Below are 24,313 nucleotides of genomic sequence, written 5' to 3'. Positions count from 1 at the left end.
GTAATGCCGAATATTTTTCTTCACAAGTCCGCTGAGTAACAAAAAAAATCCATTAATATTTTTTAAAATCATATCATTAATAATAACGATGAAGAAGATTCATTGTTGCGACGTTCCATACGAATTCCCGCTAAGAACATGCGGCTCACGCCACGAAAAGCGCTCTCTTCACCTCGGAAAAGAGAGCAAATTTTGAAAAACCACCAGGATTTGAGAACGAAAAATGTCGGTATTTTTTGTGCGCTAAATGAGTTTGGTGGTCATTTTGAAAAGTATCTTAATGTATTGGAAAATAAATATTTGACTGGATTTGTTTTGTCGGTGCTGTCAGTGACTGCCAGAAATGCAGGGATTTGTATGCCCTTACACCAGAGGTCGGCACACACACACGCACAGTTTTTCAGTGCCTGCCTTACACTAAAGACCCATATATTTAATGAATTTTTCACCTGATTTGTTTTTTACTTATTAATGTAAAGAATATCTAATATTTATAGGGCATTTTGTTACGAACACCTCCCTTCCCAAAGTTTTGGATAATTGTATGACCCATTTCCTTTAATTAATGCTTTTCAATCGTATTTAAATCCCATTTTAATATTGCATTTTTCTCAGATTTTTATTTTGTGAACAAATTCATGCATTTGATTAGTTTCCTGTAGTTTATACGAACCGTCTAAAATTCTGTTAAAAATTATAAACAAAAATTGAAATAAAAATAACTCGCTTCTGTGTAGTTATCAGTGGAAATAATTTCAATGGAAATGATTCGGACTACGTCGTGTGCCATCTATCATAAACGAAAGAACGAAAAATATAAGATAGCATGACCGGACATGCTTCCGTTCTTCTTTTGTTTTTAATGTTGATATTAATATTGAGAACTTGGAACATCCCAGATGGATGGTGGAATAACTGAGACCATCCCCGAAAAGGATAGTGGATGGTGGCCTGTGGGAAAAGGTTATTACCGTTAGGCGATTGGTTTGGTTTTTTACATTACATCCGTTTTAAGTGCGCAATAATTTTTTTGACTTCACAGTCCTTCTTATTCCCCCCTCAAATGATATATCGATAGTCGAAACCGATCTGGCACAATTTAAAAACATTCGAAACTATCGATAGTACCTTCCTTGTTTTTTCAGCCCTATTTTAAGTTGTTCATCACATAAAAACAACAAAGCTAATAATCAAAAGTGCTACGCTTGTCACGAAGCGGCGCTGATAGCAGCTGCGAGCGTCAGTCCACTTACAGCAAAGAACCGAAGCGCTGTGTTCTGAAGTTAGTAGTAACGCAACGCTGGCAAGCCCAAGACGACAACGATGTCCACTAATTGGCGTGAATTGTTCCCCACTCGACTAACATTCATCATATTTCTGCTGTATATGTCACTTTTCATAGGACAGGGTACGTGGCCCAATTGCACATATTAGCCAAAGCCATCGGTTAAGTTTGTGCATCTGTCTTCCGCAGGCATCTTCGTCACAGCATCCCAGGAGTCCAACAACTCGTACGGCTATAACACTGTAACCGTTGTACTACTGACGGAAGTGTTCAAGCTAATAGTTTCCACATGCCTGTATTGCAGAGAGTGAGTACTGTGTGATAAGAGACTTGAAGCCAGCTTCAATTTATCTTGATATTCTTCCCGCAGCAACAATCTTCGTTCTCTGGTGCGCGATGTGCACAAAGACAGGAATGTGCTGGCCTTGTACATGGTGCCCGCATTCCTATACTGCTTCTACAACAATCTCGCTTTCGTCAATCTAGCCACGTTCGATCCCACAACGTATTATCTACTGCTACAGCTGCGCGTTGTCGTGACGGGCATTCTGTTTCAAATCATATTCAAGAAGTATTTATCTCAACGCCAATGGATATCTCTGATACTGCTCACCCTTGGCTGCATGCTCAAGCAGGTGGATTTTAGTGGCTTTTACAGCGATGCCAACGACGATAGCGAGTCTGCTGCCATACAGGCCATACCATCCAACAGCAACCACACCGTTGATCATCACCAAGTGCATGGAAAAAACATGTCAGGCTTTGATTTCAGCCTAAGTGCTGTTTTCATACTGGCCCAGACGATATGTTCCTGTCTTGCGGGGGTCTACAACGAATACCTACTAAAGGACAAGGGTGCAGATGTCAACATTTTCGTCCAGAATGTGTTTATGTACCTTGACTCGATTGTTTGCAATGCGGGGATCCTTCTGCTGCGTGGCGAGCTTCTGGACGCCTTCAGCCCACAAAACTTGGGCACCATTATGCGCTTCAGTGTCATCATCATCATTGTGAACAATGCAGCCATTGGCATTGTAACGAGCTTCTTCCTGAAGTACATGAACTCAATTCTAAAGACTTTTGCCAGCGCCCTGGAGCTACTTTTCACGGCCGTGCTATGCTATTTTCTGTTCTCCATACCCATCTACATGAACACCGCGCTGGCCATAGCGGTTGTCTCCTATGCCATCTATTTGTATACCCAAAGTCCGGTTGTAAATCTGGGCAAGGTTCGTCCATTGTCAAGTCTGAGCGAGGCATCCTCCAAGTCTACAGCCTACGACAAACGAAAGCTTCTCGACGAGGAGGGTGACACCGATCTGGAAATGGACATGGTGTAGTGCTAATAGCTAGTCCTAGACATAGGCTTAAATTGTAAATATCATCATCTAAGTTCTTGTGGAAAAGTGCCTAACAACTGTTCTGAACGGGCGTGAGCATGCAGTTGACTCTAGGCTTTGTGCAATCGACGCAGATTCAATAAACGACGGACAGACGATGCCTGTGCTTGTAAATACCAAAACATTTGCTTTATTGAGTAAGGTTCATAATAAACATAATAAATCAAAATGTGATTTGAATGATATGATCACAAAGAATGGTTCAAATTTCATATGTTCATACACAGTATGTTCTTTACTTTCTTAATTAATGCATCAGACATATTTTGGTGAAAAAATATACTAACATTAGTCAACATTAGCTGTTCTTCGATAAATTGTACATGGATTGTACGTTTGTTTCTTAAATGATTAAATAATAACAATATTCTCTTCATAAGGCTTCATATTTGAACAAAGTATGAGCGATTCTAAGGTAGTGCACAAGAGGCAAATCATAGCAAGATTAAAGTATTAACAATATGTTGTATTGTTCTTCAAGAAGGGTCTAGATGTACGTGTCTTATATGATGTAAGTGTGTACAATGTTGACTTGAACATTGTGTTTTATACAGCATCTTCATCGGTAAAAAAGGGGTTTGCGCGTACCGAAATTGCCATTTGAAACGTATTATTCTCAGTAAATTTGATGTAGTCCTCACATTCTTTCAGGTGCTCTTCCATGTCGAGCACGCGGTGTATGGCATTATATTTGCAAGTGTACAGGGGTGGCCCGTGGTAATTTTGCATACATTTGACAATATGACCCGGCATGCGGAATAGCATGATGCGATGGTCTTTATTATACGGGCAAGTGCCGAATGAATAGTTAGACATTTTGAACACTGGAAGGGTCAAAAATAAGACGTATTTGATGTAAATTAGCGATTAATTGATCTCCTTACCAAAAATTGAAAGTGCCGCTATAATTGTGGTAGAGATGACAGAAACGAAAGGAGTATTATGCTATCGATAGTAGTCGATGCTAGCGCAGTGTCTTGCTGAAACATTAGTGGTACTCTACCAATGAATATTTTGTATTTGCTGTTGCGTCAATTTAAAAAAATGCGTGTCTTTCGATTAATTTTCAGCATTCCCGCTTAAAGCCTACTACTCGTCCGGGGATATGCAGCATGACAACCTGCGCGGCTTTCCATGCTTTGGCGAAGTGACCCAACCTAAGCTTCTAGGCTTCAAGTAAACTTGGTTCACTAATCACTCGTGATTTATGTGACAGAATGAGCAACTGCATACCTTGGGAAAATGGATTTTATAGAATTGAGGCAATGTTTATAATCTCATGCTCCAATGAGTGTAGAAACTACTCAGTCTCTGTAATGGGTACCAATAATAGGTATAAATGCATATACAAAATACAAATCAAATGCATTAATAGTTAAAGAACATGCCAATCTACAAAAAAGTCCTTATTAATATTTTTACTCATTTCAGCTGAAGGAATCGTGTTAATATTATTTTTAAGTTAAAAGTATGAATGGATCTGCAAGAAAAATATACAAACAGTACTATTTTCGCGGCTTAATTGAAGGTTTTTCACTATTTAAATAGAGAGGGGTCAAGTGGGCTAAGTTCGTTTTTTCTACGGTATATCTACGGTATATTTCTGAGGGTCAGGCGGTATGTTTTGTCGATACTTCCGCGGTCACACTGGTTGTTTTTTCCAATCTAGAAAAAAATTTGTAAAAACATTTTAAAAAACATTTAAAATGGCTCGTACTAAGCAAACAGCTCGTAAGTCGACGGGAGGCAAGGCTCCACGCAAGCAGTTGGCCACCAAGGCTGCCCGTAAATCCGCCCCATCGACTGGCGGCGTAAAGAAGCCACATCGCTACCGCCCAGGTACTGTTGCCCTGCGTGAGATCCGTCGCTACCAGAAGAGTACCGAGCTGCTCATTCGCAAGCTTCCATTCCAACGCTTGGTGCGTGAAATAGCCCAGGATTTCAAAACCGATTTGCGTTTCCAGTCTGCTGCCATTGGCGCCTTGCAGGTAAGGAAATGTCTGGACGGGATTGTGGGGATTTCATCAAATCATGTAACACCGCCATTCGCAATTGCAGGAGGCTTCCGAAGCGTACTTGGTGGGCTTGTTCGAAGACACCAACTTATGCGCCATCCACGCCAAGCGGGTTACAATCATGCCAAAAGACATTCAGCTGGCCAGGCGTATTCGGGGCGAGCGCGCCTAAATGCGGCATCCGCCATTTTTGATCAGAAATGCGGTGGCGGCGACGACAAAGGTAGAAGAAAGAAACACAGTCCTGGCCGCCGATGCCGCATAGTAGTTCTATGAGTTTGTTTAAGATATGTCAATACTTATCTATAAGTAAAGATCGGAAGGAGAAATAAAGAGAAATGCGCGGTTTTTTTTTTGTGAAAAACTGCTCCAAATAAAAATCAGTTTATTTCTTAGTTGGATGGGGTGGGGGAAGATGAGGAGAGATAAATCAAACATTTATTTAAAGACTATGGTGTCCAGCATGGCTCCTAGACACTGCACAATATTATTTTGCATGACCTTGTCCACCTTCTCCTCCAAATGCCGTTTGGGATCCTGCTTGCCCACATTCTTGATCGCCAGCTGTTCCGGAGTCATTTTCTCTTCGTCTTCAAGGGACTGAAAGCGATAGAAAGAGAAAATTATATACTAACTGAATGCTACATTGGTCACATGGTAGAACCGGTGCCCACCTTGTTGTAGTTCTTGGCCAGATCGAGCATCTCGGCGACAGTATCCTCGTTTATGGAGCAATGCTCGTTGTAGTCTGAAAGTGTGAGACCATCCTTCCACGACTTTTTGTGCAAGTTCAAGAGCATCTTCTGCTCCAGTTCGTTCTTGCGATAGTTGATGCTAATTGAATAGTAGTGACGGTTAAGTCCGTGTATCAGTGCCTGAACGGAAGGCTTCTGCAAATGTCCAAGATTGGAGGTGGTCTGGCGCGGCTCCTGGCCAAGCACCAGCATATTCGGGTTTATTAGGCGGAATGCATCAATGACCACTTTGCCCTTTACGGACTGTATGGGATCGACGACGACGGCCACGGCGCGCTCGGAGAGCGCCTCGAAGGACTGCTGCGTATTTATGTCCACCCCAGACAACCAGCAGCCGAAGCCAGGATGCGAGTGATACCATCCCACAACCATCTCCGGGCGGCCAGTCTGTTTCAGCATGTCCAGCATCTTGGCCTGGAAAACAGGATCCACAGCTTCCACGGAAACTCCGGTGCCAGTCTGGGGCATGGCAAACACATCAATGACCTGCACAGTGTAGTCGTCCACGAACTCGCCCAGCATCAGACCCATCACTTCCATGGGGACACCAGCGCGACCGTGCTTCAGCATTTTCAACAGCGCCAGCGAAGAGATGTACACCTGTTCGGCGGTGTCCACGACGGGAGCATCTGTTGGTGGAGCGGCTTGTGGCATAGCGCCACCGAGACGAAGCAAACGGTCCATAATACGGCTGTTGATTCGACAAAATATGAGTGTAATGACAGTAAATTTATGATGATTCACGTCGCTTACCTTTAAAGTTTGAGAATAATTTATATTTTAAAGGTAACCTTCTTTTATTTCTACGTGAAATTTGCCAACAAACACAAAAGCAACTCGTTCTTTTTGTAAAAATGCAAGTAATAGTAGGAACTAGAGTTGTCAAACCATCGAGGGCACTATCGATAGTATCGATATTTTACTGGTGGCCTCTACTATCGACGGTTTTGAGACTATCATGATAGTATCGAGTTACAGTCGTTGCGCTTTTGATATGTTTGCATTGGCTGCTATAAAATATGAAGACAAATTTGTAAACAAATCGACAGGTGGCATCTAATTTTTACAATGGACAAGTTCCTAAAAGGTTTCCATGGTTTTTTAATAATTATTTCAGCCCGATACTATCACGATAGTATCGATTGTTTTTTCAAAACATAATATTACCAGCTAGCTGGGACTCTCAGCCCGATAGATACATACTTTCAGAAGTCCTTTTTATTGGATATTGACGCAACAATGAATCTTTATTCCATACGCGTTCCCGTAAAATACATTTGATTTTGTATGGGAAAAATCTCAGCAACATGCTGCCACACCACGAAAATGAGGGGAAAGTCTCCACAAAAACATTCTATTCTCCACTGAAAAGAGAGCACTCTCCACGAATTGAGAGCAAATTTTGAAAACTCTCCACGAATTGAGAGCGAGTTTTGCAAACTCTCCACGAATTGAAAGCGAGTTTTGCAAACTCTCCACGAATTGAGAGCGAAAAATGTCAGTATTTTTGGTGCGCTAAATTGAGTTTGGCGGTCAATTTAAAAATACATTTAATATACCTTAAAAAATAGATTGGAGCTTGATTAAATATATTTTTACATAGTGGTATACCGTAAATATACTTTGAACTCGTTTTCGACGTCAAAATATCCCGTTGAGTGTATTATATATATATAATATATACGGTAATCTGTCAACCTGCCAACATCTGACAGTGCCAGCGAACGCAGGCCAGCACTCGATAGAAACATCGATATAAATATCGTAAAAAAATATATGTAAAGTTGGCGCGCATTTCAAATGTCGTTATACATTTATGTGCTTTGTGCTGAATTTACCCGAATAATGAATATTATTTGTAATCCGCTGTGAGCACACGATGTTTCTGGGCGATAATGTTGTACTGGCACCTCGAAGTGCTTTATCGGCGGGCCATCAAAACATTTAAAATCAGAAAGTGATGGAAAATCGTAATAATTTCAATTCAAGTGCATATTGAGTGAATGCTGGCGTTGCACCTCGTTGCAAGCAAACTTTCCGCAACGCAAGACCAAACACGTCAAAATTTATGCACCATCGTGGGCCGCCCGTCAAATGCCATGAGAAATACTCGTAGAGACCCAGTAATGAGGTCGCCAGCAAGACAACGATTAAAAGTTAGTACAATGCATTGCCTTCTTTATTGTGCCAATTAATTGCACAAAACATTTTGATTTTCCGTTGCCTTTCACCCAGAGCCCAGCTCCATTCATAGTGCTTGAATAGATATTCCCAGACGCCCGAAAAATCATTTAAAATGCCATCACCGGGCGGCAAAGTCAAAGGTGGCCGCAGATCGAGCACCGGCACAGCCTCAGACCGGCTTCGGGTCTGCTTTATGATTGCAACATTGCTACTCCATTTTCCGTCTCGCTTTGGTAATTTAACAATAGCTTTTCCACCTGCCGACAGCATTTTCCATTTGCCTCTGAGCTGCTCTGCTCCGTGGTGGCTTTTCAGTTGCATTTTGTCGCTCGCCCTCAGCACGCGTTTGGTTTTTTCTATTTCACTATTTCGATTTGGTTTTACTTAGCCAACAGTTCTGTGTTTGTATTTTAAAAGTTGTTAAGAGCTTGTGCAACCCATTTTATGTAAATTGCGTGTAAATATTTCAGTTTCAAGCGAATCGAAATAAGGTATATTAAGGTACAAGTTCTGCTCTCTGTAAGGTGGCAAATTTCAGCTAAGTTGTTATTTCGTTATTCGTTGTTTATTTCGTTGGTGGTTCTTATCAGAATCGAAACACGGCCGCAAATTGTTTTTGTTGATAAGTGAGCGGCAAAGGTTTGCTCAGAGAACTACGGGTAGTCGGGAGCTTTTTTCGGGGAGTATCTCGGGGTGCTGATGATTACAGTCGAGCTTCCCTAGTACAAACCATCTAAACACGTATGAAGATTGTCGGAAAAAGATGAAATCAAAGCGCTATCGCTATAAAAAATCGATTTGGAAAGTTTGCACCGTTTATCATTCAATAAATAACTTCACATCTGACCACTGAAACGATATCAGTGACCTTGTCGTCATAAAAGTTAATCCAGTTCAATGAAATGCTGTTAAATGCATTCAATCTCATTAATGACATGCCACTACAAAAGACGTGCAAAAAAACTGAAACAAATTGAAGCTGAAAAAAATGAAAGAAAAAACACGTTTGTTCAGCTGTGAAATTGACCTTTTATGGCCCCAGAAAACCCAAACCTCCAAATAAGAAAAGTTTACTTTGGACTGCCTCCACACTTGTGTTGTTGTTGGTGTTGGTCGTATGTTTAAAAGAAATGAGCGGAAATACATTACAGTGATAGTCGCTCTAATTGCCAGAGAAAGAGAAAGACAGAGAAGAGGCAATAATAAGGGTCAACTGGGTAAAACATTTTTTTGGTATTTGTAAACTGTTATTTCGTACAGAGATACGTTTGGTGGTTTCATGGAACACTTCAATGAAACTTCTGTCTAATAAAGGCTTCAATTAAAGGGTAGATTTGGAATAATTAATATCATCGAAATTAGAAAATAGAATTCTCTTATTATCACAGATATGAAGATATTGGGCTTTTATTGTTTTTTTTTTATTTTTTTCCCATTGTATTCCCAGATTACAGTCCCGGCAATGCTGTCTGTAGTCCTAAAAGGACTATATTTAAGGATAAATTGGCTAAATATAGTTAGATCGACTTTGATTGTTGTCATCACCGGGACATATCAACTATCTGATCATATATACTCGTACATATGTACATAAATGTGCACATATATACATACATATGTACAAGAAGTGTCAAATGTGTACGCAACTGTTTCAGCTTTCTGCCAACTCGAAAGCTCTGGGTTGTATGGTGTAACTAGAACCCGTGGTAAGGTAGACCCAGCCAGATGCACAACCACAACCACAACCACAAAAGTGAAAAAGATCTTCAACACAAATTTCGTAATAACTTCCAGAAAAATAATGAATTAATGCAAAAATGGGAGCACCGAACTGTCTATACCCTTAAAATTTAAACATTTAATACATTAAATTTTCTGTACAATTCGAATTAGTTAGAGTTTTAGTTTGGAAGATTCTACTGAAGGGAACTAAATTTTGGGTGTCAGTTTTATTGTACGAGCATGATAAGGTTAAATGGATAAAATGCATATAACAGACGTGGCTGGTAGGTTGATTCGGATGGACATTAAATTCAACAGTATACTCCTACATATGTACATATGTACATAGTATGTATACAAATTGTATCGGAAATTACAAACATCATAGAAAAACTTGAGACCCTCTGGAAGGGAACAGAAACCGAAATAAAAACTGAGAGTTGCATGTCTGGGAAACTGCTTTAATTTCAATTTCATTTTAGATCTGGCCAGCAAATCAGTGCAATTGCTGGATGGATAGGTAAGGAAGGTGCATAGAAAGGGGTAAATAATAATTAATTGTTGGCTGAAGAAAGTTTTAATTAGCGGACGGGCATTTAAGATAATGAAGACGTTTATGTGGAGCATTCAATTATAAAATTGCTCAATTTTGGAAAGTGCAACAAATCAGGGGGAATTAATTCAAGCTCGATTTGCATTCGGTTAATTTTTGCATTTCACTTTCAGTCGATGACGACACTGCTGTCCATGGAGACGTCATCGCCAGCATCCGAGCAGCGGGAACCGGAGGAGGAGGACTCCCACTCGACATCTACAACCCCCACACGAATTCCCCATCCTGCGACCAGCGAGGCGGTTTCATTCCGCCGTTCCGCCTCCCTGCGCCTGCGCGGGACCAAAGAGCAGCTTGGCGCGGATGCGATGCGGCCTGCCGGCGGAGGTGGATTCAGTACGCGCGCCAAGCTCGGAGCCAATCCATCATCCACGTTCAGCTCGCGCTCCGGTCCTATCCACTTGAGGCGTAATCGCAGCTGGAGCAATTTAGGCCACAAAACGTCGTCCAAGCAGGAAGCGGATGCAGTCCATGCATTATGCAGCGCAACCCAGTGCCTGTCCCTAGCCCAGGAGGAGTCCACTGACGTCCCGGACACCTTGGAAATGGCCAACAACATGACCAGCAGCAGGCCGCGTAATATGGTAAGCTGTGGGTGGTTCGGTTTAATATTGATTTTCGCTTGCCGCTGCTGACCTATGTAGCGTACAGAGAACCTCCCTGTCGAGGACGGTGTAACACGCATTCGTAGTTGAAAGTAAAATGTATATTACGAAACTTCCTGAGGGAAGACGCTTTGTCATAATTAAAGTGGGACAGATAACGTATCCAAATCCTTATGTATTCAACCGTTTTACAAATGTATGGCAATAATGTACAGCTTACCGTAGGCGAAGCAGTTCTTGCCCAGCACATCCAACCGTTTTCCTTTTCCAGTAAATAGCGCGAGCGAATGAAGGAGCCAAAAATGCAGGCCCTTAGGCCTTTGCATAATTCTTGGTGGGGGGGAACCAAAGAAAAACCCAAACAAATAGTGGACTTAAAACCACCACCACCCAATAGGTGGACATACATATGTATGTATGTATGTTTCGTTTCTACTTCCGCCTGTTCCGGGCCAAAGGAAACAGCTGATTCTATGGGGTTTGTTTGTGCTTGTTCTTGTGCTGCTTTTGCGGGGGAAATGCAAGTGCGCAGCCCCACTCTCTCTCTCCCTCTTCCACTCTTAAGCGCCTGGTGCTGTTGTTGCTTTGCTGCTTCTCTTTGGTGTCTTCTTCGTCTGCTTTTCGTGCTCCCCTTTTGCCATGTGCCCAAGTGATTTGCGTTTCAGTTGCTTTTTTCGACCGAACGCGTGCACAAGATTCGCGGTTGGCAGAGCTGTCTCTTTCTCTATCTCTCTACCCCCTCGGCCCTGTTACTGCGTAAAGTTTAAATATTTACAGTGCGTGCAAGTGAGGCCTTCAGGTTATTGCTTCTCTGCTCAAAACCGAAGAACAGAACCCCGAAGTACAGTGAAAACCCCTTTAATTGAAGGCAACGGCAATATTTAAGCGTCGCGGCCATGGCTTATAAATGGTAATTACCTGCATGAAGGCTCTCTGTATAATTTTAGCCACAATTAAAGCTGAAGTTCGTTGGCCCTTTTGCTTCTTGTATTAATAATTTCTATTGATTTGATACTTAATTGTGTGTAAGAACCAGAAATGTTCTAGTGTAATGTGTGTTGTTATAGGGAAGGATGGAAAGAAGGAAAGAACGGGGGTGGAAAAACAATTATCTGGCCATAGAGATGGTATGGTACCATGTGGAAAATAAATTTAAATATCTAATCGGAGAGGATGCTGCCACTCATTCAGTATTTTCAAACTACTAACTACATACACTTTTTTTTAGCACTTTATGTACATACAAAAAGTGTATCATCCGCCACAGCAATCAAGGACGATTTACGGGAAAATATTCTTTGGAAAATATAAATTTTACAAGGGGGCGCAAAAGAAAATAGAACACAACGTTCCTTCCTCCTTTCTGACCCTGAAAAGTATGCCAAGCTTCTGCGTCCTTTTGTATTGCACCGAAAACATTGCCAAATTATATTCCTGCCGTTTAGAAACAACATTCAAAGAAATAAATATCAAAATCATGATTGAAATAATGGATAAAAATAATAGAAAATATAATAAAAACTGACCAGTGATCGAGGCGATTAGCGGGTTTCGGAGGACTCTAGCTCCCAAAAACTGGATACTTGCTTTAATTTTTTGTTTCAGTGTAGCCGAAAAGTGATTGTCAGCACGTGACCAGAACAGTGGGACTTGGCTGACAGCCAAGTGGGTTAGAATGGCCATTACATGGCACAGTCCTGGCACTTACCTGCATTGTCAAACCTCTCCATTCCCATCACCTTCTTGGTTTGCATCAAAGTCATTGATTTTTCATAGTCAGCAGGTTAATTGATGGCACCTGTGCACCGTATAAGCCAAGCTATATGCTTGCTCGCGACTGTGGAAAATTCTTAAATTTATATTAAGTAGAAGACCCGACTCGAGTGCGTAATGTAACCGCTTCTGGCTGGCGGCTTGTTATGACATGAACACAAACAACACCCGTGTGTTGGCCCATTGCACAGCCATCCCTCTCTTTCTCTTTTAGTATTGCTTAAACTATTGTGTGGCCGTGCGTAAAGAGTTTACGCTTTGCTTAAAGTTTCAGAAATGTTTCCCAGAACTAGAGCCACTAAATGGAGCAAAAAACTCATTAATGGTTAGGTAATATACATACATACCATATGCTGTACGAGCATTTTATATGTATATGCACATGTCTATGTACTTAAGTATAGTACGTGCTAAGCCCCCTCAATCTTCAACTAGAAATAAAAGGGGAAAGTTAAACTGATTTGTCAGATTCTTTTCCCCATTCTGCTTTGCATTCAACATCTCTGTCACCGTCTCGATTTCAGTCAACCAATTGATGAGTTGGCCGTTTTGCGAGTGGTCAGCGGTGCAAGTGGGTCAGCGGTTCTTGAATCACTTTACAACGGGGACTGCACTTGCAGGGTCAATGAACTGCTGGCTCCAATCACAGCTAGATTGATTTGGGTAAACAATTGTTTATTTACCATGAATATTGCCACTTAAGGAGGTGACTAGATCTCAGTAAAAAAGTCCTAGGCTTCCGCGCTACGACCAGGAACTCTTTTCTAAAACACTTAATTTCTGAGGATAATCTAAACAAGATTTTAATCTTTTTGTTTAATAAGCCTTTTCACTGTCCTGCGAAACTAAAGCTTATTTATATATTACAGTCAAGTCAAAGTTCTAAGCGACTCAAACATTCTTTTATTTGAAATCAAACAAAGGTATTTACATATATCTACGAAGAAAGGCTTTCTTTGCTCTCTTTTTGCCAAAGTGTTTAGAATTAAATGAGCTCAGGAAAACCGTAAAATGTACAAATACAATTTTGCATAATTTGTCAGACCTAGTCGGTTAATCGGGCAGCCGAGACTGAAGTTATCTTGGTAGTCAGACCAGGGCCCAGGGGCTAACTAGCTAAACCCAAATGCTAAATACCCCCTTGGAGCTGGACTAATGAGCGGCTAATTGACCACAAAAATGCTGCTGACCGACCAGATGGAGGAACTTGAGAGGGACCAGAAACCCGGAGCTCCGCAATGAAAGTAAGCAAAGCGAATACGGACAGATAATGCTTTGTTAAATGTCTGGCAACAAATTGGTTTTCGGGGCGTTAAAAATTCGAATTGGTTTCCATGTTTTCTACTTTTTATTGCAAAAATGTATGAAATCCATGCACGACTAAGCAGCAGCAGCCGCGCAACAAAATTAGAAAATAACTAAAGAAAAAAGCTGAAGAAAAGGGGAAAGAAATAGTGTAAGAAAAAGAAGGCAGCCACAACAACGAGCAGTGGATCTGTGCGAAAGATCTCTGCCAGTCTAGTTCAGATCGGTCTCTACAGCGCAAGCTATTCCTCCATCTTGCAGTCTCTCAAGTTAAACGGCGGCAGTGACAGCAGAAGTAGGACCAACCCCAAGACGACGCCACTGAACACACCATCACCAGCGGGAGCGGCGGCGGCGGCACACAGCTGCATTCGCCAGGGAAACTGCATAAAGGCGGCGGTCGGCACTGGCACTGCACCCTCATCTAAATTGTCCACGCTGCACGAGAGTAAGGTATCCCCAAAGACGCCACCAGTGACCCCAGACTCGCCCAGCACCTATCTGGATGATGATCTAGACTCGATGTACTCCTTTGCCACCACCACCTCGGGACGTTCGACCATGTCCTGCGAGCATCCTTATGTGGCCAGGTAGGTGTTGCACCTCTAATACGGGTACATGTTAATCGAATCGTCTCCTAATCTCTGCTCTCCGACTCTTTTAAGGAATGGCACCACTTTCAGTGGTCGCAAGATGAAGTATGTGGTGCACTGCTCCAACTACGCGGGGCAGGTGGGACCCGACTATCTGACGCCCACGCAACGGGCCCAGCGGCAAGTGCGTCGCCTCAAGGAGCTGCTGTGCATAGCGCGCCAGGATCTTGAGCAGAAGGACACTGAGATATTGCGTCTCACACGGGAAGTGGTCGAACTGCGTCTCTTCAAGGCGTCTCTCAGTTCCCCCGAGGAACGTTCCGCCTCATCCGATGCGGTGACTGTACGCGAAGCGGAGCTTAAGACTTCCCAGGATGTCTCGCCTATTGTGGATATGGTGGACGAGGGCAATGACAAGTGCAGTCCCCGGCATCTGGTGCGCCACCAGCAGCAGCAACTGTCGGCTATGCAGATGTCCGCTGAGATGCAAAGCTCGTATGCGGACTCGGGACACTTCGAGGACCTCACCATGTCCTCAGTCCACTCCAAGGACTCGCAGACCCAGAGCGAGGTCTGTGGCACGGCCACGCCCGATGCGGGGCCAGAGGCAGCCTGTGGGGGCGAAGATGCGACCAGTAGCCTCGAGAACTACGAGTTGCAGCGACAGGAGCTGATTCGCATGTACGAGCACCGGATCGAGGAGCTGATACGCAGCCAGGACGGTGCCAACAGCGACCTGAAGCGCAGCCACAACGACAAGGTGGAGGCACTGCTGCAGAAGCTGGCCGAATGCAACACACGATACTCGGACATGGTGCCCGACTACGAGCAGGCGAAACAGCGCATCCGGGAGCTCGAAAAGCAGCTAGAGGACCTGCAACGGAAGCTGGTCGAGCACGAAGACAAGCAGAACAAGATGTACCTGCACATGTACCAGCAGGGACAGGAATCAGAGCGCATCTCTCGCGCCGATCAGGTACGGTACAGTTGTGCTTGTTGTTCGAGCATTTACCTGCCATCGTGTTTCATTCCACCCGTTCCGTTTCAGGCACTCGAACTGGCCCAGAGGCAACCGGAGAGCAAGGTGTCGATCAACGAACTGCTGCACCAGCTCCAGAGCACCCAGGACGAATTGGAGAACATACGCGTAAGATTCTTCAATATATTCCTCATCCTCTTTTCGGTTTTGTTTTGTGTGTTGCATTTTGTTGCATCGTGAGCCGCCACAACACCACAACACATTAAAAACAGCATTCGCTTCACTTCTCCACATCTGTATGTCTGTGTGCGCATTCGGTTGGGGCGTGGCACTTCAATTTGGCGCTTTGCCTGGCTGTAAAAGCTGCAACTAATTGAAATGTCCGCCAATCGATTAAGCAATAAACAAAATAAGCAACACTTTCGATTGATTTCGTTTTTAGCTGTTAAGTACCATTTGCATAATCAATTAATTATTATCCACAACACATTTAAACACATTACATTAAAAGCAACGTTTATTTTCAATTCGTTTCTTTTGTTTCATTTACATTTACATTTGCATTCCGTTGCGAGTTCAAGTACCGTAGAATAAGTACAGTTCACGTAGATCGGAGTGGAGAACATAATGTGCATGGCAGTAAAAAGTACAGTTAACCGTTCGTTGTTTTTTTTTCAATTTAGCGACTGTTTGCCGGTCCTAAAAATGTACCCCTTTGTAGTTATTCTTTACCAATTAATCAACTTTGTTTTTATCCTTACAAAAAAGAAAAAAAAAACATTAAAATTCTAAATATTTGTCATACAAAACCAAAACCCAAACTATTTTTGTAGGCATCAGAGTGTAGAATGAGGGAGTGCGGCAGTAATCAAGCTCTCCTTACGGCAAAGGAGGCGATTTCTTTGTGGGTTCTTGGCGCGCGTAAGGTTTGTAATAACAACAACAAAAATTTCCCCCCTTCCTGAAAAATCTGCCCAACTAACTGTTGATTTTATTTTTAAAAAATTACATTAAAAAAAAACGGTATTTAGTTGCAATTTATGATTTAATCAAGCACATTGGCTATATCGAACATTGGGTTTTATCATCCACAAAACCCTTCCATCCAAAACGTCTCGAAACTAACCAAACCAACATTCATTTGTCAACTTTTGCGCCGTCATTTCTGGGCAAGGGTAAGGTTTTTGGGCTGGTAACTTCAAATCTGTTTCCACGGGAACATATTGATAATTTGCTAAAATTATTGTAAGATTTGTTTTGTAAGTACATTCTGTTGATTCCAAAACCAAACCAAACAAATCTGTTCTATCGACTAGAGGTATGTGTAACACCATTAATACATCATGACACACAAGGCTAGATGACTTTCAAAAACAGAACAAACACACAAAAATAAAGAAATTCTCTAAATTAGCTCCATTTAGCATGTGGTCCATCCAAAGTTTTGTCTTCAGTAATCTCGTAAACCATTAAACGAAACTATAATTCCGATTCAACTTTTGCCCAAAAGAAACATTATCCCCTCAACTATATATTCAGTGTTACATACATACATACATAGCATAACCTAAATGTTCATATGGCATAGCACCATCAATGATAATTTAACGAAATTAACCAATTGTAAATACATTTCTTCGTACCTTACCTTACAAATAATCTTATCAACATCAAACTTATTTCATCTTCTTCTTGCACTCTCTCTTTCTGACTAACCCAACTTATCCGAAACATGAAAAAACAAACTAAATTTACACAGACCATTTATCGACGCTTGCTGGAGGCACAGAAGAATCGCACCCATGTGGACCCGGAGGTTACTCTGCAGTTCCTGAAAAGCGCCATCTTCTATTTCCTCACGGACAAGGAGAACTCGCAGGGCCATCTGCAGGCCATCGAGAGCATACTCGAGTTCACCGACGAGGAGAAGCAGAAGATCAGTTTGGCACGTCTTGCCTAAGCACTTATTGTTATAATTATGGTAGAGATAACTGGCACGAGAAAGTCTGTAAAACGATGTTTCATTTTTTAGTGTACGGCTAAATATCATTGTTTTTTGTCGATTGGTTTACGAATTTATTTGCAATTTTATTTATGTAAGTGAATAATTTTGATAAATTAAGTGGTACAACAATATATTCTATTTGACAACGATTTTAAATTTGTCTTAGTTAGTTATATATATATAATTTCCATAATAAGGCTTAAGGCATACAAAAACGTCCTTTATAAAAAAAAGAAAACAGAAATGACGATGAAAATATAATTTTACAAAATGTAGGTACTTTTTGTAGATGTAGTTAATCAAATGAGAGTAAGTACTAAACAACACCATATACTACTATAATATATATAGTATAGTATAGCTTTCGTTGTGTTTCAGCGGATTTTAAATGGCAAATAAATGCAATAGTTGAAAATTTGAGTTATTCCATGCGGGTGGTTAAACATTTTGTAACAGGTTATGGGCACCCTTGAAAAATCCGCTAAACCTAAAAAAATATGAAAGAAAACCACCACAAATAAAGAGAAAATGAAATTTTTTGTTATTTAAGGACCTTTACTGACAAAAAGAACAAAAATATATGACACGTTTTTACATTACTCATCACAATCAGAATCGCAATGCTTGCATGTGAAGTAGCTGGCACGCATATCAGCGCACTTTAAATGCACCGGACGACTGACTACATTCCCGGCATTTAATGGAGTTTGCGGCGGTTAATTTCCTTGGCAGAAGGTGCAGACAGATGAGACAGAACTCCTTATCATCGTCAGATGATAGAGCCTTGGTGCGCTTAGCTAATGGTTTAGTCAGAGTTTCCTTGGTGAGCTTAGTGGATGGTTTGGCTAGTGTTGCCTTGCGTCCTCGCTTTTTCTGGGGAGAAACAGATGCCTGCATATCTGATAGCTTCGAATCTTTCATAGCTGATTTTTCCTTCATAGAAGCAATGCATTCAGGAAAAGTAAGCAAGGAGCTTTGCATCGGCTTTCGACCACGATTCGAAGACTTCTTAGGTGTAGCCGCTCTCAAAGGATCAATTTCTTCCGAAAGTGATAGGCAGCTCGTTGAAGATGTCGATGGTTCTGGTGTGGTAAACACAACCTCCTGACGTACAAAATCTGATCCGCGCTGATCCTCTTCATCAACAGGAGCCTCACTCACATCAGTTTGCTCATCAGTTTGCAAAAAGTCATAGTCGCCGAATATGTCTGGATCGAATGGAGAGATTCCAGTAGCTCTGAAGCCGCGTTTGATGATTTTGGGTGTCAACAGATCTAGGGTCTCACATACCAAGCCAGCAATGTGACGAATTTCCAACACCTAGAACAACGAGGTGAAAATTAAAAAAATTAAAATTGATGGAGTCAAAAATCTTCTTTCGAACGACAAATCCTACCTTGTTAACATTATTTTTTTGCCAAGCGTCACACTCAGACTTGTAATAAGTCTTTAGCGGTCCGTAGATGGACACGTCTAATGGCTGCATTTTGTGACTGCAGTTTGGTGGGAAGGAGAGGATATGCACTCCATTGGCAACGGCAAAATCGATGGCTTCAATGGATAAATGTGACGAATTACCGTCGTCGAGAAGCAGCAAGATAGGAGAAGCTGGAGTAGGCTTAACACAGGCAACTAAATGTCGTATATATCGTTCCAACTCTGGCGCGCACATCCTGCCAGAACCGTTAGCAAAACCAACAGTTCCCGATGAGACATTGTCTAAGAAGCTGGTCTGCATCTCTTTTCTAGGAAAGAGAAAAAACGGTGGAATGCTGTTGCCAGTAGCATTTACGGTTAACGCTATTGTGATCATCGTTCGTCTTTCGGCGGCCTGAATCTTTCCGACATGGCGACATGTTGAAAAGCCTGACTCGTCCATATTATAGATATGAGTCGCTTCGAAGTGATGCTCGTCAAGCAACTGGCCAAAATTCCGGAAGAAGATGTCTACAGTTTTCTTACAAAAGGCTTTCACACGGTACTCCGTGTGTATGGAATTCTGTTTCGGTGAGCGCAAAGCGAGTTCAGAGTGCCGGCGTATGAAATTCGTATACCAATGACGACCAGCCATCTGATCTTTATCCCAATTTTCTGGGTAGTCAACCTCGAGTTTCTTCGCGAATTGGTAAGCCAATTTTCTAAGCTCATTGATGCTTTGGTTGACGCACTTCAAAATGTGTTGGACAAGGTCCTTTTCTTGAGCCGAAGAGAAAACCTTTACAAAAAGAAGTATGGTAAATAAAATTATGATGCGATACATTAGAAAAAGACAAACAATAAACTTACCATGTTTGATGGTGTACGTTGGCTGCAATTACGGACGAATTCAAACAAAACACTATCTTCCAAGGATGAAATTTCGCCAAACTGACCTGAAACTTTCTTTATATAGCGCATCAGACTACTCCGAGGAATTCCATATGCTTTAGCAGTCCCTTTGGCAGGATTCTTGTCCGCTAGGCAGCACTTGATGGCTTGCAACAGCGCATTGAAATCCATTTTTGGTTGATTAAATGATTTTTCCGGTGTTGACCAGGCTAACAACACGTAAAATGCATTAAAACAGTGACATTACGTTACGTTAACATAAACCACGTAATACGCAGTCTCTCAACCAAAAACACGCATTAAATAGCAAAAAAAAAAAACCAGAACCAAACCCACACCCGGTTACATGACGGTGTTCATAACCGGGAATGACAGCCATTTTTCAAAGAGACAAACATTTATGTGATGCCTAAACTTAAACACGACGATAAATTAAAAAATACAATGAAAACACTGTAAACAAAGTGAAATACTTACCTTTTCTTTGACAAAAATAAAAATCCCTTTCTTTTATTGATGGAAAACTATCTTTATTATATCAACAAGAAAACTGCGACTGAAAACAAACACAAACACGACTCACAATACTCAGATCATCATGTTTCTGCTTGCTGGTCCAAGCTTATGTAGGATTCTAATTAAGTCCCTAAAAAGAGGCTCAATATCATGCGTTCACAATGAAAAATAAAATAAATCATTGCATATGAACAGAATTAATATTTAATATTAATTTGTATCATTTCATTTTCATGAACAAATAAGTGTCGATTCCACGATTCCGTGTATTGTGTGAAATAAATTAAGTCCATTAAAAAGAGGCTCCCTTAGTTGATCATACCTGTATAGTTATAACATGCGCTCAAAATGAACGAGAGAACATGTTAACTTTTGTTTGAGAGAAGCTATGTCCCTCATATGGAGCTGAGTTAATACACCTAATATATTTATACCATGCGTATAAACAAAACGAGTCGAGAGAGCAAAGGGAATTTTCTCTTGCAACATTGCAAGCAGAATTGAACTACTATTGATACCCTTGAAAGACATATTGTAATATTTATTTTGGTTGGATTCAATTGATCATGACTAACACATTTTAGTTTATCCCGTTTGGAAAATTAAAATGAACATATTACTATTTTTATTATAATTTTCAAATCTAGTTTGTTCATTTTATGATATATGTATATTCATTTTAATCTCAGGTATAAAAAAAGGGTATAAAAACATATATTATGAACAGGTCCAGGAAACCGGTTGTTGCCAGCAACATGTTTCACGAACGTACTATACACACATGCATATAATTTAGTGCAGCGGCCCAGGAACCTCACCTCACCTTGTCGTTCACTTATATACCTTGATTTGCATGGTATGTAAAAAAGAGGTGAGCTCAGCCAGCAAGCGTTGCTTGTGGCTGGCTCGTTTTACCTGTTGCCCACACCTTTTTGTACATTCCTTTCTGAAATGACGCCTGCAGCGACGCCAGCGCCGGGGTGTACGTTGGGTAAAATGTAATGTGGTACGGTTTTTTGAATGAATTTGCTGCGCGCGGGTCTTCGATAAACAACGTGTTTGGGACACAACATAAGCGTACGTTCAAACCAAACACTATAAGAAATATATATATATCTTTTGGTGGTGTCGGGCGCCCAAAGAACGAAAAGTATGGTCAACAAGCCAGTAAAACACAATTGTTTACCAGAAGTTGTTCTCCTGAGCCAGTGTTCGTAGAGAAATTCATGTGAATCAAGTTGGAAACCGTGTGCGCGGTGTTTTTACGCGGCATCCGTCTGTAAAAATCGAAGGCACAACAAAACAATAATTGCGCAAAGAAGTGGTACAAAATAATCAAATAGAAGAATCACCCGCATGGCAGGGGGCAACAGGGTGTAACAAGTGATTAAAAGAGAGTTCTGAAAGTTTAAATAGATTCTCCTCCAAGCGAAAGTGAAGTTTAAGAGTGTTTTGCTGTTGATGTTTTTTGTTGAAACCGAATCCCCGTCGGTGTGTTTGTTGTGGTCGGTCTCCGGCAGCGGCAGCAGGCAGAGCTTATGCAAATGTGGAACGGGTATGATTATCGCAAAATAAAAAACTAGCAAGGGTTTGATAAATACAGCAACAAACTAGTTTATTTATTTGTTTTGTGCTCTTTCCGCGTGCCCTAGCAACTGCTGGGGAGGGTACCGTGCACTACATGGCTGGAATGTGTATTTTTAACAGTTTATAAACTTTAAATAAATTGTGGTTAGCTTAACAACAGATTTCGCGCTACCATTCTCCGATGGGTGGCCTTAGTTGCGGAAGGGGGGTGTGAAGAGCAAACAGCAATATCAACACGAGACAATATTTATAGTACCCTGTATATTGCGGAGTCTATATTGCGGATCTGCTATCCAAAACAGAGTATCAAGTTTGACGATTAAATTGCACAACTCCTTTGTCATGTTTATATAATCAGAAGGAATAGTCCACTTCCTGTATGTGTAGTCGTTAAGGACTAGAATTTATATACATATATAGTTTGACTGTGGGTACATGTTATGTTTAGGTCACCTTAAAATAAATCCCGGATAATGGGTATCATTTAGTCAGTCGAACTCATATATTATTCAAATTTCTCATGTTCTACATTGTGGTTCCTCTCTCTCTCTGTCTGTCACATTTTGTTTGCTTTGGTTTTACTTTCGGGCTACACTTAATCTTTGCACAAACACACACACACCGCATACCCTCTGCTCTGTCTGTTATCGTATTCTCTTTCGCTTGCAGTGTATTCAGCTGTTGAGCTATTTATACATTCATTAACGCATTCAGATCAATCCGAACAAGCCTCCTGTTCCCCCTTCATCAATTGGTTTTGGGAATTAGCACAGAAATAGAACAAAGCAACACAAATCAGCGTAAAAAGCATTTATTTATTTTCCCTATAGCGTAATAAGGGAAGCCCTACGCCTTTCTCCGGTGCATTGATCAGTCATCCATTGTTTTTGTTTGTTCTGCGATAAGGGTTAATTCGAACCGAATGCGAAGTTGACCCAGTAGCAGTCCCCGCTTTGAATTCTTACATACATAAATATGTCGTTTTATAATTTTAATTAGTCATGGTCAATAGAAACACGTGAGCGAGAGTTACAGTGGAAGATATGGATATACAATAAAAAGTCATATCAACAGATACTGCACTTACACTCTCCCAACATATGGCCACGGACTCACGGGTCTGTGGTTCGTTCTTGCCTGAGAAATTCAAACCTTGTCATTTGTTTAATATTTACATACTTGATATTACTACAGCGGAGTCAGGTGACAACTCAATCATTTTTAACGATGGGAAGTGACTTGCACTGGCTTGCACTTCGACGATAGATTTCTTGGGAGCAGGGTTTCCCTACTTTGAATATTGTTAGACCCAAAATCAAGGAACATACCACAGATAATTATATTGCTTAGGGTTAAGAATCAATGGGGGCATAAAAGAGCTTTAGAGCTAAAAAAAAAGCAATCGAGAAAACCAAATATATCAATTTATGTTTCGTCTGGTATATTGCTTAGAGTTTGTTTTTATAATTATTATATACAAATTTTGGATTCTGTAATTTACTGCATCTGCTTCTTGTCTGTGGCAGTCACCTGGCCGTCTGTCTCGGCTCTCATTATCACGATTTTGAAATTTATTTTCAATGAAATAAAATCTTTAATATGTTTATTAATATTTTAAAGATTCCAAATCTTAGGTCTGATCAAAATTGTTCGATAGCTTAATTTTTTTTTTATTAAAATTGACTTTTATCCGATCAAAGTATTTCAACTTTGATTTCAGCACTCTGGCTCGCCTGCTCTTTTCTATTTTTTTTTAATTGTTTAAAGAATCTTTGTTTGGATTTGCGGATGGCGAGCAGAGTGCTGATTTGAGTTGATTTTTGAGTATGAAGAATGTAAATGGGAATTTTAAGTTTAAAGAATTTATGTTCAAAGAACTGTACATGATTTTTTTTGTACATTTCCTTACGCTTTTATTACTTTAAAGATCGTACATTTTATGACTTTTGTTTCACCCCAGAATTCCGCTATTTCTAGAAGGATATTTGAGAGATTTCCTTCAACCAAACCTTATACATATTATAACACACAATTGATACGGTTCAGTGTTGGTTTCTTGCAGCGATATCAGTTATAATGGCTGATGTACATAACCCACAGCCAATTGTTTACCCATCGATTAATTGGAAAGAATGAGTGGAAAAGCCATTTAAGCTCTTACCTCCTATCGTTACTTTCCATTTTTATTTCTCAAAGTATCTTTTCTGATTATTTTTTGGCTATAAAACGAACAGAACTCAAATGTTGTTGCAATTAGTTTATGTTGTGCCTTGTGCAACCTCGAAAAAGTTCTCCCAAAACTTTTTCACTGTCAGTGCTTAAAAGTCGTTTACCTTCCCAAGTGGCCCCGCTACACGTAGTTCTCATCAACGACTAGGTTTCTCAGTACAAATTTGGCACGAGAAAATTTCACTTGTGGAGGAGAGCCATCCGCCAACCCAAGCGACAACACTCCCCACTTCTCCTAGCACCCACACAGTACGTACATATATAGAGAGGATAGTTAGGCCTTGGATGGTTGGGGTATAGAGGTTGGCCCATACCCTATGCCCATGCGCCAACCACATTTATAAAACTGCAACAGCTGCAGTTATTTTTCAGCTTGTTTTGTTTGTTTTGCCCTACGATGCCACTGCAATTTTTCTTTT

General features: G+C 41.0%; 7 protein-coding genes across 11 annotated transcripts in view; 4 read left to right on the top strand and 3 right to left on the bottom strand.

The window, feature by feature from the left end:
* Positions 1–1,147: 1,147 nt before the first annotated feature.
* Positions 1,148–2,807, top strand: LOC111081032 (UDP-galactose transporter senju). The gene is made up of 3 exons (XM_022376948.2): positions 1,148–1,408; positions 1,475–1,592; positions 1,656–2,807. The coding sequence occupies exons 1-3, from the start codon at positions 1,324–1,326 to the stop codon at positions 2,623–2,625; spliced, it is 1,173 nt and encodes a 390-aa protein (XP_022232640.2). The 5' UTR covers positions 1,148–1,323; the 3' UTR covers positions 2,626–2,807.
* LOC111081035 (gametocyte-specific factor 1) lies at positions 2,797–3,676 on the bottom strand. The gene is made up of 2 exons (XM_022376950.2): positions 3,570–3,676; positions 2,797–3,509 (listed from the first exon to the last, which is right to left on the bottom strand). Exon 2 carries the CDS (start codon positions 3,499–3,501, stop codon positions 3,232–3,234), a length of 270 nt encoding a protein of 89 aa, XP_022232642.1. The 5' UTR covers positions 3,502–3,509; positions 3,570–3,676; the 3' UTR covers positions 2,797–3,231.
* A 629-nt stretch (positions 3,677–4,305) lies between these two features.
* Positions 4,306–5,080, top strand: LOC111081024 (histone H3.3A). The gene is made up of 2 exons (XM_022376941.2): positions 4,306–4,673; positions 4,744–5,080. Exons 1-2 carry the CDS (start codon positions 4,392–4,394, stop codon positions 4,870–4,872), a joined length of 411 nt encoding a protein of 136 aa, XP_022232633.1. The 5' UTR covers positions 4,306–4,391; the 3' UTR covers positions 4,873–5,080.
* LOC111081023 (26S proteasome non-ATPase regulatory subunit 14) lies at positions 5,057–6,323 on the bottom strand. Its single transcript, XM_022376940.2, has 3 exons — positions 6,209–6,323; positions 5,375–6,146; positions 5,057–5,300 (listed from the first exon to the last, which is right to left on the bottom strand). The coding sequence occupies exons 2-3, from the start codon at positions 6,137–6,139 to the stop codon at positions 5,139–5,141; spliced, it is 927 nt and encodes a 308-aa protein (XP_022232632.1). The 5' UTR covers positions 6,140–6,146; positions 6,209–6,323; the 3' UTR covers positions 5,057–5,138.
* A 1,642-nt stretch (positions 6,324–7,965) lies between these two features.
* On the top strand, positions 7,966–17,649 carry LOC111081022 (protein Hook homolog 1). Of its 5 annotated transcripts, none has more exons than XM_022376935.2 (7): positions 7,966–8,130; positions 10,088–10,558; positions 13,919–14,247; positions 14,323–15,226; positions 15,299–15,397; positions 16,063–16,155; positions 16,989–17,649. In XM_022376935.2, the coding sequence occupies exons 2-7, from the start codon at positions 10,091–10,093 to the stop codon at positions 17,187–17,189; spliced, it is 2,094 nt and encodes a 697-aa protein (XP_022232627.2). In that variant the 5' UTR covers positions 7,966–8,130; positions 10,088–10,090; the 3' UTR covers positions 17,190–17,649. The 5 variants fall into 5 exon arrangements, with proteins under 5 accessions (XP_022232627.2, XP_022232628.2, XP_022232630.2 ...); XM_022376936.2 differs by having other exon boundaries at positions 7,966–8,140; XM_022376937.2 differs by lacking the exon at positions 7,966–8,130 and adding an exon at positions 9,844–9,881.
* A 236-nt stretch (positions 17,650–17,885) lies between these two features.
* Positions 17,886–20,129, bottom strand: LOC111069223. Its single transcript, XM_022359190.2, has 4 exons — positions 20,040–20,129; positions 19,521–19,771; positions 18,631–19,449; positions 17,886–18,554 (listed from the first exon to the last, which is right to left on the bottom strand). Exons 2-4 carry the CDS (start codon positions 19,731–19,733, stop codon positions 17,886–17,888), a joined length of 1,701 nt encoding a protein of 566 aa, XP_022214882.2. The 5' UTR covers positions 19,734–19,771; positions 20,040–20,129.
* A 981-nt stretch (positions 20,130–21,110) lies between these two features.
* Positions 21,111–24,313, top strand: part of LOC111069217 (piezo-type mechanosensitive ion channel component) — a 33,203-nt gene continuing 30,000 nt past the window's right edge. Inside the window, 1 exon segment of the mRNA XM_022359167.2 lies at positions 21,111–21,633. The gene's annotated coding sequence lies outside the window, so the exon portion shown is untranslated.

This window comes from Drosophila obscura, unplaced genomic scaffold (assembly GCF_018151105.1).
Source record: "Drosophila obscura isolate BZ-5 IFL unplaced genomic scaffold, ASM1815110v1 contig_9, whole genome shotgun sequence".
NCBI lineage: Eukaryota > Metazoa > Arthropoda > Insecta > Diptera > Drosophilidae > Drosophila > Drosophila obscura.
This window is presented reverse-complemented; position numbering and strand designations above follow the sequence as displayed.